The following is a 14,320-nucleotide window of genomic DNA, read 5'->3' as shown; positions in this document are numbered from 1 at the left end:
GACTATTAGCAACATCTCAAGGACTATAAAGATAAAGCATGAATTTAGAGCAGGATTTTGTCTCCGCTGCTATCTGTTGTGGTAATTATTATTACCATTACAAGTGCAGTAAGGACCCACAGTAATATCCCAGGAATTGCCACGGGACTTCAGAAGCACTGTCTGGCTTTATATATGGATAATTTAAGTTTTTATCTCAAACATGTTAGAAAATCTATTCTGGCCTTGCTAGATCAAATTAAGATAAGATAAGCACATTTAAAACATCAGTCATGCTACTAAACCAAGCAGACAGTAAAAACCCAATTGCAGTATCCCTCAATTTAAGGTAGTCAATCTCTTTGGCTTATGTATTCAGATTGTACAAATGAAATGTCAAAGACAGGCTTTTCACTTGACTAGTTATATCTTCTTCCAGATGGATGTGTACAAGCAGCCGGTGACCGACCCATCCAAGGGGTCAAAGAGGGGCAGATTATCACTGAGGAGAAACTCCGATGGATTCTTGGAGACAATAGAGAGAGGAGCTGGCAAGCCAGAGGAGGTTAGTTGAGGCTTTTTGAACTCTCGCTGACATCAAATTCGGGTTACTGTACTGTATATTACTCGTTTGTTCTAAGTAGAGACTATGTTATTGAAATTAGTAAATTACAATAAAAAAATTATTGCTGATGTTTTCTCTAAATACACCTTTGTATTGCACTTCAGTGCACATGCACATAGTGTTGTCATGATACCAGAAAGTATCGATACTATAACTGAAACATTACCACAGAAAAAAACTATAACATCAGATAAAGTAAAGGAATAAGCCATGACGGAACATGGCAGTAAACGTGTCATTTTTAACAACTGAAAGAGAAAATAAGAAAATATTTTGACAATGTCAGTGTGCAGCAGTGTGAAATGAAGACACAGAACAACAGGAGGAAGGTACTGTGTAGAGATGTGACGTTCGTGAACCAGTCAGTCGTTTGAACGGCTCTAATGAGTGAACGATGAGAACCGTTTACAAGTTGTTAGTATGAGCAAATTGCCCACACTTTCTCCACATGTCACCTGTGTGCCCCATGAGTCTGAGTTGTCCACGCTGCCTTCACATAAGCGACTAATGATATCTCTGAGTCTGAGTTGTCCACAACAGCTCTGTTCATGTGAGCGCAGCTCTATATGCAACTAACTTAGAGGAGGAGAGTGAGCGCCATCCGAGTCCGACTGCCTGGAGACTGGAGAGCATTTACCGCTTCATCGGGGAGGAAGAGATATTAGAGACAAAAAAAATCTAAAAATAATGAATAAGAATAACATATGTACACTCCCGTTGAAAAGTCTGGGGTCACTTAGAAATGTCCTTATTTTTGAAAGAAAAGCACTTTTTTCAGTGAAGATAACATTTAATTAATCAGAAATCCAGTCTAGACATTGTTAATGTGGTAAATGACTATTCTAGCTGGGAACAGCTGATTTTTAATGGAATATCTCCATAGGGGTACAGAGGAACATTTCCAGCAACCATCACTCCTGTGTTCTAATGCTACATTGTGTTAGCTAATGGTGTTGAAAGGCTCACTGATGATTAGAAAACCTTGTGCAGTTATGTTAGCACATGGATAAAAGTGGGAGTTTTCATGGAAAACATGAAATTGCCTGGGTGACCCCAAACTTTTGAACAGTGGTGTATATAAAAACTATAAATAAAACTCAGTAGAGTATTTATTGGTGGGATGTGTAAATCTGAATTATTCTGACCCATATCGTAACTGCTACCTGTCGAGCGTGTTTGTTTATTTGAGATCGAAGACAAACAACTTCTCTCAGTTAAAGTTGTTTATTCTCCAACAAGTAGCTTGATCAAGGACCATCACTGATTAGAGGACCAGAGTTAACAAAGGGTGTTAATCTGCAAGCATCTTCCCAGTAATGGATACAGAATACAGAATGCAGTGCATATTTGTGGAATGTGCAACAATCTCATTGGTCAAAAACTGATGGAGAAGTGCTGCGGTTTAGACTTGGCATTCTCTCGTTGGTTGTCAGCCTGGTACACCTCTCCCGCCAAGCGATCCTTCCAATCATCACTAACTCCTGACTTCCTGTAGGAAGAGGGGAGATCCTCCTTACAACTGTGACAGATTGATAGGTGTGCTTGTGTAGGTATATCATGTGCAGGAACTTATAATCTTGTCATGTGTCTGATGAACCTAAATGATTATGTTCTTATTTATGGAGGTGATGCACGTCTCTAGTTGTTCTCACTCCATGTTTATCCACATAATGTTCTTGAAACAAGTGCAGCCTTCAGTGAGAAGCACCAGGTCTCTGTGTGTGCACCAAGCGTGTCAGCAGTGTGTGTCTGGAATGTATGTATGTGCGTCAGATGTGTCTTGGGTGTAAGCTGGTGTGCATTTGCCCTCTGTTTGACACAGCTCTTCAACTTTGTTTTACCTCAATTCATATAGTGTGAGGTAATGTTCGTGACCCTCTTACCCATCCTCAGGCCAGTACAACTCTGATATAATGCGTACAATGTAATGTGTGTGTCTGTGTTAAATGCATAATGGTTAATATCAAAGTATATCAGTGTGCTCAATCAAAGGGAAGTGAGTTGCATGTGTATTAATAAGGAATTAATAATACAGGGATAACATAATGATCTGTTAGTGATTAAGTGATTAATCAGTAGTGAAGAGATAACATAACAATTAGTAATTAATCAGTGGTGGAGGGATAATGTAATGATTAGTATCAAATCACAAATAAATGATTTCATTCAGTTTAGTAGTTAAAATTATAAATCCCAACATACCACTGATTGTTGCATTGATGAAAACCAGTTACCCCTGGTTGACTTCTAAAAAATAAATGAATTTAGCAATGAACCAGTGTTCTGAACGGCTCTTTGAAAGGAACAGTTCCTCAAAATCCGGTTCCCTTCAAAGAGCCGCAAATCCCATCTCTAGTGCTGTGCCACAGTGTGTTCATATGTTTTCATTTTCAACTAAAACCAGAGGAACTCTTCAGTAAGATCAGCTCTTAACACATTCTTGTGTCTCCACCTTCAGTTGTCACACTGATGCTTAAAAAAAGGTTCAATCCTTGAGAAGATAAGTGCAGCAGAACTCGTGCACATTTTAATCTCCTATTTTCACTGTTGGTGCAAGAATTTGATTGTTTATTTATCATTAGTGTTTTTGAACTGCAGAGCGTGAATGCCGTATTTTAAGCAACTTGCAGTAATGTCAACACTAATGTTATCAGTGTGAAGGTTGCATTTGCATATAGAAATGGTTTCTACATTGGTAAGTTAGCTAAAAAGTAATAAAAAATAAACCACATTTTTTTTGACTTGTCAAGAGCATGAATTGAATGTTATCTGTCATATTTGCTAAGCAGTCTCTCTCTGAACAAATTGCCATTTCTGCTGGCAGAAGTTGGATGTGTTGCCTTTCTAGCTCTGCAAAAGCAAAACATCTTTTACAGACAGGCTTTGTATTATCTGTGATCTTGTCCCGACTGTTTGCTGTAAACCAAATAATGCCATATTTTGCTTTGTGCATCTATTTTGTGGACAACTTTTTGGGAAACTGGCCTTTCATATTGTCCCAACGATAGATGTAGTGTGTTGTTGAGAAAAGAAAACAGTGATTGGTCCACCTGATATGTCTGCAGAGTGGAAGCAGAGTGCTGCACTCACCACTCTCCCACTGAAAAGTGTTGTTTTCAGCAGCAGGGTATCCCGATGCTTTTCTACCCATGCCTCACTACTGGCAGAGCAACTGTGTGTGTCCTGCTTGTAGTTCAGTCATGAAATCCATGAGCATCATAGAGCATCTCTTATGCCTCTCTAACAGTGCTGTCAGTCACACTGGACACAGCAACCAGATAAAAAGTTGTTCTGTTCATCTTATTAATATTGAGCTCTGAAGCTAACAGATATAGGCCATACTGCCCTCTGTCTCCATAACTTCTGTTTCTGTAACTGTTAGCGCTGCAGTTTTGTCCTTTTGAGACTAGACTGGAATTTTTAATGTTCATAACCTTCTGCATGCAACAATGCAGCTATAGAAACTGCAGTGACTGACTGACAAGAAGAATTTACATCAACTCAGGCACTTTTATGCTGATTGAAATTATAAATGTTGATTTTTGGGGTCTTGGAAGCAGCCTGCTCGAAAGCTTAGTGGTCAAAGTGGTTTATCCAAACAAAATACAGATAATCGATGTGTGTAGTATCATTTGTGTCAGGCAAAAATATTCACCAAAACACATTTGACAAGGTTTTCCTCCCAATGTTTGCGTGTACAGAAAGCAAAAATTCAAAGTTGACACCTAGTTGGAGCTAATAGCTGCTTTTATTGTTTAAAAGATTTCTAACATTTCAACATAATTGCCATTCATTCTATTTCTTGTAATGCAGGAGTAAATAACTGTGTTGAGCCTGCGCATATCAATGGTGCTCTAATCTATTCGCTCAGTTCACTGGTCCTTCATCCTGCTCCCTGCTGTTCCATCTTTTCTCTTTCTTGTTCAGAGCCATGTTCACCTGTTGCTTTAGGTTGTAGAGATTTTATCAGATCATTTTTATTCAAATATTCCTTTCCTTGGAGGCTGTAATGCATAAAAGAAATGAAGAGCCCCCTAAAAGAAGATTATTTAACCCATTTACAGTTGAAGTTGACAAAGTTTTTCAACCACTTTTTAAGCATTTAGTATTAATTTTTCAAAATGTTTTTGCTCTCAGCTTGACAGTTAAACCTTGGAAATGGTCAAACTTGCAGAGGGCCTCTAACATTTCTGTAACTCAAAGCACAGCGTTTAAGTATGACAAGCAGCTGCTCCAGGCTCACTGATGTTTCAGTCCTAATCATCCCCAGCAGACTGCACAAATAAGTCTGTCATATCTTGGCAAACTTTACAACAATGGCTAGCATGGCCTTTTACTTGTGTTAGAACCTTGTACTTGTTAGATACGTGTTGTAGTGGCATCTGCTAACGGCCAGTCTGTGTCCCTCCTTACAGAACTCTCTACATTAGAGGAAGCACTAGGGCGTTGTGTGCTTTATCTTCAAAGCTGCTCACTCTGTTTTAGCATGTTTCTTTCACATTGGGAGTTTAATTGTTTCTCCATTACATAAGAACTGACAACAGACAGATTTTAACTAGTGGGAAAGCCCATGTTTCCCTGGCTTTTAGTCCCTTGGATGGGTGGAGCTGCAGTGATGCTGGGTGCTGCAGTACCTATAATGCAACCATACATCTTTCATTAGACTCTTTCTGTCCAATGAAGGCTCATATTTCCATTTTGCAAAGCTCCTCTAGTACTACTGTATGCATAGTACAACTGCCATCAAGAGTACAAAATTTAACAATATGCAAAAGCCAAGGAGAATAAGGATGTATGTTTCAGTCTAAATAAACAATGTTCTGTGCTTGTATGTTTAAATTAGGCACATTTTGCATTTGCTTGGTGCTCAGTGAGTACTGTTGTCATCAGACTCCCTCCTCCTGTATCTCATGTGTGTCTCATGATTTATCTTTGCAACCTTCAGGACCTGCTGGTGACTGTGTTTGAGAACGGCAGCCTGGTGCAGGACTACTCCCTGGAGGAGATCAGGAAAAATGCTCGGCTGCAGGACGAGGAGCTCAACCCCATCCTGCACAATCATGAACAGGAGCTGCTACACAATCACATCTTCAATGGGATTCACTAGAAGCACAAAGCTTATCACTTCCATAGGAGGCTGTGGTTGTGTTGGAATGAAGGCTGCAGTGTTTTAGAAAGGAATCCATCACAGTATGAAATAAACATGCTGGAGGGGAGTGAGAGGCTGTTTCTCCCCACCAAGCACAAACATCACACCACCACCACAGCCATAATCCAAGCAGCCCAGTGATAATACTTCAGGTAGATCAGTCTCTTTCACTCAGGCACAAATGCTGAGACAGCACACTGGTGTTGCAGGACAGCTGCTGTCTTCTCCTGTGTCCTCACAGCTGCACTGTCCCATCATCCACCACCCCAACTGAAGCTCAGGATCACAGATGATATTTACGTAGATTTTATTCTTCTTCCCTGTCTGGGTTTGTAGACACTCTTTATGAGTTTGGAATTGTTTCCAACACTAGAACCAAAATAATTAAAGTATAAGACGTGTCTTCCTTGAACAGACTCATAGTTCAGATCCAGATCTAAAAAACACACTTCAGATTTAAGATTTAAAAAGGAAACACAAACCGTGCACATGTACTGACATCATCACAACACTAAAGAGTGCTACAAAATAAATAAAGCACATAATGCTGCATGGCCATATTCTGAACAAAAGAACAAAAAGCAGTCATCCCGGTTCTGGCCAGCAAGGTAGCAGGCGTTTGATATTTAATAAACAAATAGTCATAGGAATACGTCGTGTAAAATCTAGAAATGAACCAACAACTTGTGAAATAACTGGAAGCAATGATTGAAACTCATTTCATTAATATGAAGTACGTCCCTCCATCATTCATTTCAGAATGCTTGATGAAGTGCAGGGTAATAGAGGAGTTTGTTTTTAACTCGTTATGCATGTTTTTACTTCATCAGGGCACTTTCTATGACGGTGATGCTGTCAGTAGTCACCCACCTGCTACCTCAGCAGCTGCTACCACACTTAGCCACTTTGCTCTTGTCTAAAGTCTTTCCCAAATTGTTGTTTCATTTCTGTGTTTTGCACAATTTCCTCTTGTGACTATTCATTCATTCATTCATTCAGTAAGTACATCCCTGTGCAATATCACTTAAATGTCCTTGTCAGCATGGAGGATACCACAAGTATCTGGTCAGCTGTTCTGTCATTCTTCAGAGATTTATCTTCAGCTGCTATTTGCCGGAGGGGTTGGGTTGCTCTACTGTTCCCTCTGAAATGGTCAAAAGTGCTCCATTTCATTAAAGTCTGACACCATACTTGTCATAGTTTTCACTTTTTTTTCTTTATTAGAAGCTGCTGCCACTGTGCTTTGGAATTTGTCATTCTGGAATATTACTCTACTGCCAAGCTTCTGCCAACTGGGAGTCATCTTGTCAGCCTTTTTTATTTTTATTTTTTAGTTCATTCATGGTACCTGTATATGTCATATATTATCACTGGAACTATACATTCATTGTGGAACTCCTGGCCGGGTTCTCGTCTAACAGCTGGACCCGTTTTTAGCCAAACAAATCTTGGTCTCGTCTGACTATCATCTGATCGTCTGCTCCCTGTATTAATCTGACTTCTCTTCATATTTTTAGCCAAGTTTCACCTTGCAGTTTTGTCCCAAAGTGTAAACAAAGGTTTCCTTGGAAGTTATCAATAGCATTTGATGTTATTTACCGTCCTTTTCCTGTCAGAGCAGTTACAGAAACTCCCAGTATCCATTAAGTACTCCTGTGCCAAATGTGAAGCATCTGTTCATCTGTTTTTCAGAGCTACATTGTGAAAATAGTACACTGTCCGTCTCTGTGGCTCTTCTTAGTCGTACTACAGTTTGTTTTACACCACCTAATTATTACTGCGACTGTGTTTTGACTGATTTTTACTTTAGTTCTCTGTTACTCTTTTCCATTGTTTTGAAGTCTCCAAATCTGATTTTTACATTATCCTTCTGCACTTCTTTTCCACCTGGAGCCATGATGCAGGTGGCAGATAGAAGCTCTGATGTTCACAGCTCATTTTCTAACATACATGGTCTGTGGTCATACAGTTCAGCTGATTGGAAATCACAGGTGTTTGTCATTTGGTTTCAGTGATCACAGGTTTTCTTGTGTGTATTCATTTTCTTGAATTTCTACTTGGGGAGTCTGCATTTTCAGTATATTCTTTTTAAAGAATTTGTTTTCAGTTGTTCAGAAGAGAAGATCAGTAGTGACGTTGCACAGTTGTGTGCTCACTTCTGATGTATACTACAGCCACTTGTTCATTTCTTTGATTGTAAACACTTGAACACTCCTTTTCAGGACTTCTGATCAATTCTGCTGTATCTCAGGTGTGAGTTTGATTTCACTGTTTTGCATTTTTATGTTGCATTTCCATTTCAACACATAAACTGCAACATTTCATAATTTATTCTCTTTTGGTAAGATATATCAGGGTACCAGTATTGATTAGGGATTGTGATAACCATAACTAATGGGCTGACTTGACAAATTTGCTAACCTGATATGCTCAAGTGAATGGCCTCAGCTGTGACCCATAGAGACATAAAGGTATCTGCAGGTAGTTACTGACACCACATGATGTGTTGTAGCTGCTACTTTGCTTTTAATGGCCTTTTGACACACAACGTATGCCTCTGTCAAATGTGCTGTAAGACTTCTGTAAAACTCTTTATTATCTTTTATGTGATGATGACAGAATTGTGATATGGAGATGTGATGGCTTTCAGTTCTCACATCTAAATAAATCAAGTAGAACTTAACTACAGCCTGTCATGGATCACTAAAGTTTGCATTTTATTACATTTTAGGATTTTATTCCTGTAAATCACGTAACAAATATTTGAATGAATTTGGTGAATCATAGTTTCATCATGTGATTGGTCATATTTTAGTGGTTAAAAGGCAATTTGCCTCTGATGCTTCAGACCAAAAGAGCAGAATCTCTCAACTCAAACAGAGTTTCATTTGAACAGTGCTTGATTTTTACTGTTGTGTTCTATTTTTTCATTTTTGTTTCATGTTCTTTGTGTCCTTTGCAGTCTGGCAGTATTGATTTTTGACAAATGACTCATTTTGTTGGGGCAGATAAACCCTGGAAGATAGACTGGTGGTTAAACTGCCTTCACTTACAGTAATGGAGGCTTGTTATTGTACGTTGCATATGCATTGGAAATGGCTTCATGAAATGGCATTATGTAGTAAAATACACTGAATGATGTCATGTGCTATTAGCAATTATTAAGTAATGTATAATCTGTCTGATCTTTTAGTACGGTAATGTAGACCTACAGAATGTTGGTAAAATCTGTTCAAAGTTTGATTTGACTTCTGAACAGTCTGATGTCCACCATGCCACCAATTATTTCATGATGAACTTTCATCTCAACTCTTTTTGTGCCACCTCCACCTATCTTGTTTAATCTATTTAGAATTATCTTCTTTGCCACAATGCTTTTCAGCAACTTCTGCAAAATGGGCATTATTACTTTGGCATTAGTAGCTTTTCAGACCCTTATAAATTCCAAATGTAAAGTGTGTTTAGAGGATTCAGCCTGCTTTGGAGCCTGTAAATCTATCATCAGCTGTCTTAACCAACATAATATCAGGGGGCAGGTAGCAGTAGAGAAAATGTTAACTAATGGCTTTGTGTATCACATGAGCCACTAAGAAGTATGGGAAATGTTTGAGTAAAGGCAAATGCAGCTGATTGGCTGCTTAACTTCAGTCAGTTAGACAGATGTGACACATGGAAGCTCCAGATAGCCATGCTTGTGGTTTGAAACTCTTGTGTCCAGGATGGAGTTTACCTTCTGAGAATAGACTTGATCCTTTGCAGTGCTCATATACATTAACTACATATGAACTGGTTCACTTGAAGTGTTGTTTTTTTCAGTCCATTTTCGTGCCTTTTTATTTTCTGTTAACATGGTTGTCTTTTCTTATACTGAGGAACATATTCTGCAGTAATTAGTTGAGTTTCAGACTGCAGGTCAGAGCTGTTTGTTGGCTGCTTTATACACATTAGTGATGAAGTAGTGATACAGGAACACACAACTGCCTCCTCTGTACCAGTGCCAGCACTAATAATGTATGTAATTATGTTGTAAATGTACTTTAGGAAATGGTTTGCGTTTAACTGATATGTATCTTTGTAATCCTCTGTCTCTCATTTTATTTGTGTTTTAAAAGCTGACTTTTTATAGGATTAAAAAAAATCATAAACTTTTTCATAGTCGGGTGTTATTTCCTCTACTTGACTGAAAACAAAGCTTTAAACGTTAGGAGAGAGAGATGCAACGTTATCCCACTCAGTGACCACAGCATCAGCCTCACAGGTAGGTGTTTAAGATGTGACGTTTGTGAACCAGTCAGTCGTTTGAACGGCTTTTTTAAGTGAACAGTAGTACTGGTGCTACACTGCAGCCGCCTGTCAGTGTCTACTGTAGCCAGCATGTGAGGCATTTAGAGACCATCAGGAAAATGTAGTATTTAGCAGGTGTTCAGGAAATGTTGAGCCTGTGCCCCGTTCATGACTGATACTAGAAGAGGACTGGTGACAGAAATATCCCTCCATCATCTATACACCGTTTAATCCTCATCAGGGTCATGGGGGGCTGGAGTCTATCCCAGCTGACTGAGGGTGAAGGTTCACCTGGACAGGTAACCGTCTATCACAGGTTCACCTGGACAGGTAGCAGTCTGTCACAGGACTACACATAGAGAAAACCACCCATGCATGCACAGGGAGAGCATGCAAACTCCATGCAGAAAGATCCCAGGAAGGCCAGGAGAAGAACCAGGGATCTTCTAGCTGTAAGGCGACAGTGCTAACCACCAAGCCCCACTGTGCAGTCCTGACAAAAATATATTTTCAGATTACAATATGTTACAGATATCAAGTCTTGTATCACTGAAAGTCAATGTAACATAACTTGGTTATGCAGAAACAGTTGTTCATCAGCATGCATTGTGGATTAATAGCTGGGACAATACTCAGTCAAAACAAGGAGGGTGGGGGTGGGGGTGGGAGTGGGGTGACCAAATCATAAGCTGGTACGACCAACCAAGAAAGTTGGTAGAATCAGTGCTACCAGTGGAAAAGTTAGTCTGGAGCCTTGTTGTGATATAATATAATATAATATAATAATATATATAATATATAATATAATATAATATAATATAATATAATATAATATAATATAATATAATATAATATAATATAATATAATATATTATATTATATTATATTATATTATATTATATTATATTATATTATATTATATTATATTATATTATATTTTTGTTCCAATAACACAGCTATGTGCCCACTTATATTTTATGTAAATGAATTCATAATATTTGTACATTGAATGCAGAGATGATAATTTAATAATATGTTCAGAAGTAGTTACATTCATACAGTCTTGCAGTTACAGCTGGCCCTTTGAGGGCAGCCATGATGCTTATGGAGTGAAAATGAGTTTGACAGCCCTGCGTTAAAATGATGAAGAGCAGAATGTTGACACAAACAGAAAATTACAGCTATTGACCTCTTTTTAGCCACAAGAGGGAAGCACAGTTAAACACGTTTCAGTTTGTGTAGCAGAGCCTTCTATTAGCAGCAGCAGCTGAGGCCTTATGCATCCATGATGTTAGAAAGAAATCCTCAAAGGTGAGTTTACCTGTTTGTCTTCTTCCAACGAGCTTAGCAGCTCAGTGCTTCAGGCTCTGGGATACTCCAGGGATGCTGTGTCTTGGCTGACTTTGCACTCTGAACTTAGTTTCCTGAAAAGTTGGCATCTAACGTCCAGTCAACCAAATTAGAAGGAAAAGCGGCTCTTGGTGAGGTCAGAGGGTAGTCAGAGCACACTTTCTGGAGACAAGCATTTTTAATACCATAAACTTCAGTTATTCTGGTGTGGATGCAAAAATCTCAGAGAAAAACCTTCCTGTCATCAAACGAAGCCAAGAGTAGCCCACATTCTGTGTTAGCTGGTTTGAGCTGATTTAACATTGAGCTGAGGTGAACTACTCAATAAAACTGACATGATAAAGGCCTTAAAACGGGTCCAGCTGTATTACCTCACAATGAAACCCTGTCTTGAAGAAGGATTTTATTATTTTACCATGGTTCTTAGTACAACGCAAAAGTTTGGAATTCTCCAGACAAATGACAACTCCTGTGATGAACAGACATTAAAAATTAGCCTCATTCTGAAAATCCACCCATCCGCTATCTATACACCGTTTAATCCTCATTAGGGTCGCAGGGACCTGGAGTCTATCCCAGCTGACTGAGGGTGAAGGCAGGGGACACCTGGACAGGTAACAGTCTATCACAGGTTCACTTGGACAGGTAACAGTCTATCACAGGTTCACCTGGACAGGTAACAGTCTATCACAGGTTCACCTGGACAGGTAACAGTCTATCACAGGTTCACCTGGACAGGTAACAGTCTATCACAGGTTCACCTGGACAGGTAACAGTCTATCACAGGTTCACCTGGACAGGTAACAGTCTATCACAGGTTCACCTGGACAGGTAACAGTCTATCACAGGTTCACCTGGACAGGTAACAGTCTATCACAGGTTCACCTGGACAGGTAACAGTCTATCACAGGTTCACCTGGACAGGTAACAGTCTATCACAGGGCTACACATAGAGACAAACAATCACACTCACATTCACACCTACAGACAATTTAGAATCACCAATTAACCTCAGCATGTTTCTGGACTGTGGGAGGAAGCTGGAGAACCTGGAGAAAACCCACACATGAACAGGAGAACATGGAGACTCTGCAGAAAGATCCCGGGAAGACTGGGAACCGGGGATCTTCTAGCTGCAAGGCGACAATGCAAACCACCAAGCCACTGCACAGCCCAGAAAGCTTCTTCTAATTCTGAATTTGTTCTTATAGTCATGAGATCCTGTCTTCAATATGACTTTTGTCCAAAAAAAACTTAATATTGCATAAAAATGGGGACATTTCTCTTAATTATGACTTAGATTCTTCAAATAATAACTCACTATCTTATAATAATGAGACATTAAGTCATAATTTTGGGAAAATGTTCTAAGCCATGGACCAGAAGAGGCTCCTATCCACCTTTAACCCTCCTGTTGTCCTCATTTATGGGCACCAAAAAATATTGTTTCCTTGTTTGAAAAAATCCAAAAATACAGCAAAAAAATCCCCAAATTTCAGAAAATTTGCAAAACCTTCAGGAAGAAAATTCAAATAATTCCTTTAAAGTATCCCTTAGAAGTTTTTTTTTTTTTTTTTTACTTTTTACAAAATTTAAAAATCCCCCAAATTTGGCAAGAAAATTCTTGTAAATATTTTTAAAAAATGAGTAAAAATCTTCCAAAAAAAAAATCTAAAAATATCTAAAGTGATTCCATATATATCAAATCAAATCAAATCAAATCTAATCAAATCAAATCTAATCAAATCAAACTTTATTTATAGAGCACTTTTCATACAGTTAAAAATGCAACACAAAGTGCTTTAACAACATTAAAAACATTAAAAACAAGAAAACCCGTCCCTCCCTCCCTCCCTCCATATATACATATATGCACACAACTGCAGGAGCACGCACACGTACACACGTCCACACACACATACATACACACACACACCCATACATACACAGACACACACACGCCCACAGACACACACTCCCACCACTGACTGTAGGGAGACATGGCATGACACTGACAATTGTGGAAAACGCCTTCATTGGGGTCGTCCACACTGGGAGGAGTTGCAGGCCATGACCACTGGGGGCGCTGGCACCCAGACCCACAGACCCCCCGACCCCGACGGACAGGGGGACCCCCACACCGAGGTGGGGAGCCCCCCCAACCAGCTGGGCCGAAGGGACTCATGGACAGCACCCCCAGTGGGAGACTAGATATAGACCCCAGTGTGGAGGACCCCTCTGAGGAAAACACTGGAGTTAAATAACTAAAAATTTAAAACTACAAGATAGAATAAAAGACCTATAACATAAGTAAAAAGGTGAAAGGTTAAAAAAAGTAAAAATACATATGAAAATAAATACAAAATGATAAGAACATAAAGATTTAAAAGGTTAGTTAAAAGCCTGATTAAAAAGGTGAGTCTTTAACCTTCTTTTAAAAATATCAACAGTCTCTGCAGTCCTGAGGTTCTCCGGCAGGTTGTTCCACAGGCGGGGGCCATAGTGGCTAAATGCTGCCTCACCGTGGGTTTTTGTCCTGGCTTGTGGTCTGGATAAAAGGCCACTGCCAGAGGACCTCAGGATCCGCGAGGGTCGATAAGTTAAAAGGAGATCAGATAAATAAGAAGGCACAAGGCCGTTAAGACATTTAAAAACTAATAAAAGAACCTTAAAATCAATCTATCAGTAAAACTTCTAATATTTTCTTTAAGATCATTCGCCAAAAAAAATCAACCAAAATCCAGTGGATTTCACTGGATTTTGGTTGATTTTTTTGCAAATGTTCTTAAGAAACTTTTTTTAAACATTTTTTTTCCCACTAAAGAAATTTCCCAAAAGTGTTGAAAATGTGGACATCAGAAGTTTCACTGTGAAAATGTTTGTTTTTTTTTTTTCACATTTTCAAACTTTAAAACGGGTCAATTTGACCCACA

The 14,320-nt window shown here is 39.1% G+C and overlaps 1 protein-coding gene across 1 annotated transcript in view; it reads left to right on the top strand.

The window, feature by feature from the left end:
- Positions 1-9,901, top strand: part of nampt2 (nicotinamide phosphoribosyltransferase 2) — a 32,071-nt gene extending 22,170 nt beyond the window's left edge. The window contains exons 10-11 of the mRNA XM_023282555.3: positions 419-544; positions 5,550-9,901. Of these exons, the coding sequence (XP_023138323.1) occupies positions 419-544; positions 5,550-5,711 (288 nt within the window). The 3' untranslated portion in view covers positions 5,712-9,901. The remainder of the gene's footprint in view (positions 1-418; positions 545-5,549) is intronic.
- The last annotated feature ends 4,419 nt before the right edge of the window (positions 9,902-14,320 follow it).

Source organism: Amphiprion ocellaris, chromosome 5 (assembly GCF_022539595.1).
Source record: "Amphiprion ocellaris isolate individual 3 ecotype Okinawa chromosome 5, ASM2253959v1, whole genome shotgun sequence".
Taxonomy (NCBI): domain Eukaryota; kingdom Metazoa; phylum Chordata; class Actinopteri; family Pomacentridae; genus Amphiprion; species Amphiprion ocellaris.
The sequence above is the reverse complement of the archived record's forward strand: the minus strand, read 5'-3'. Positions and strand labels throughout refer to the sequence as shown.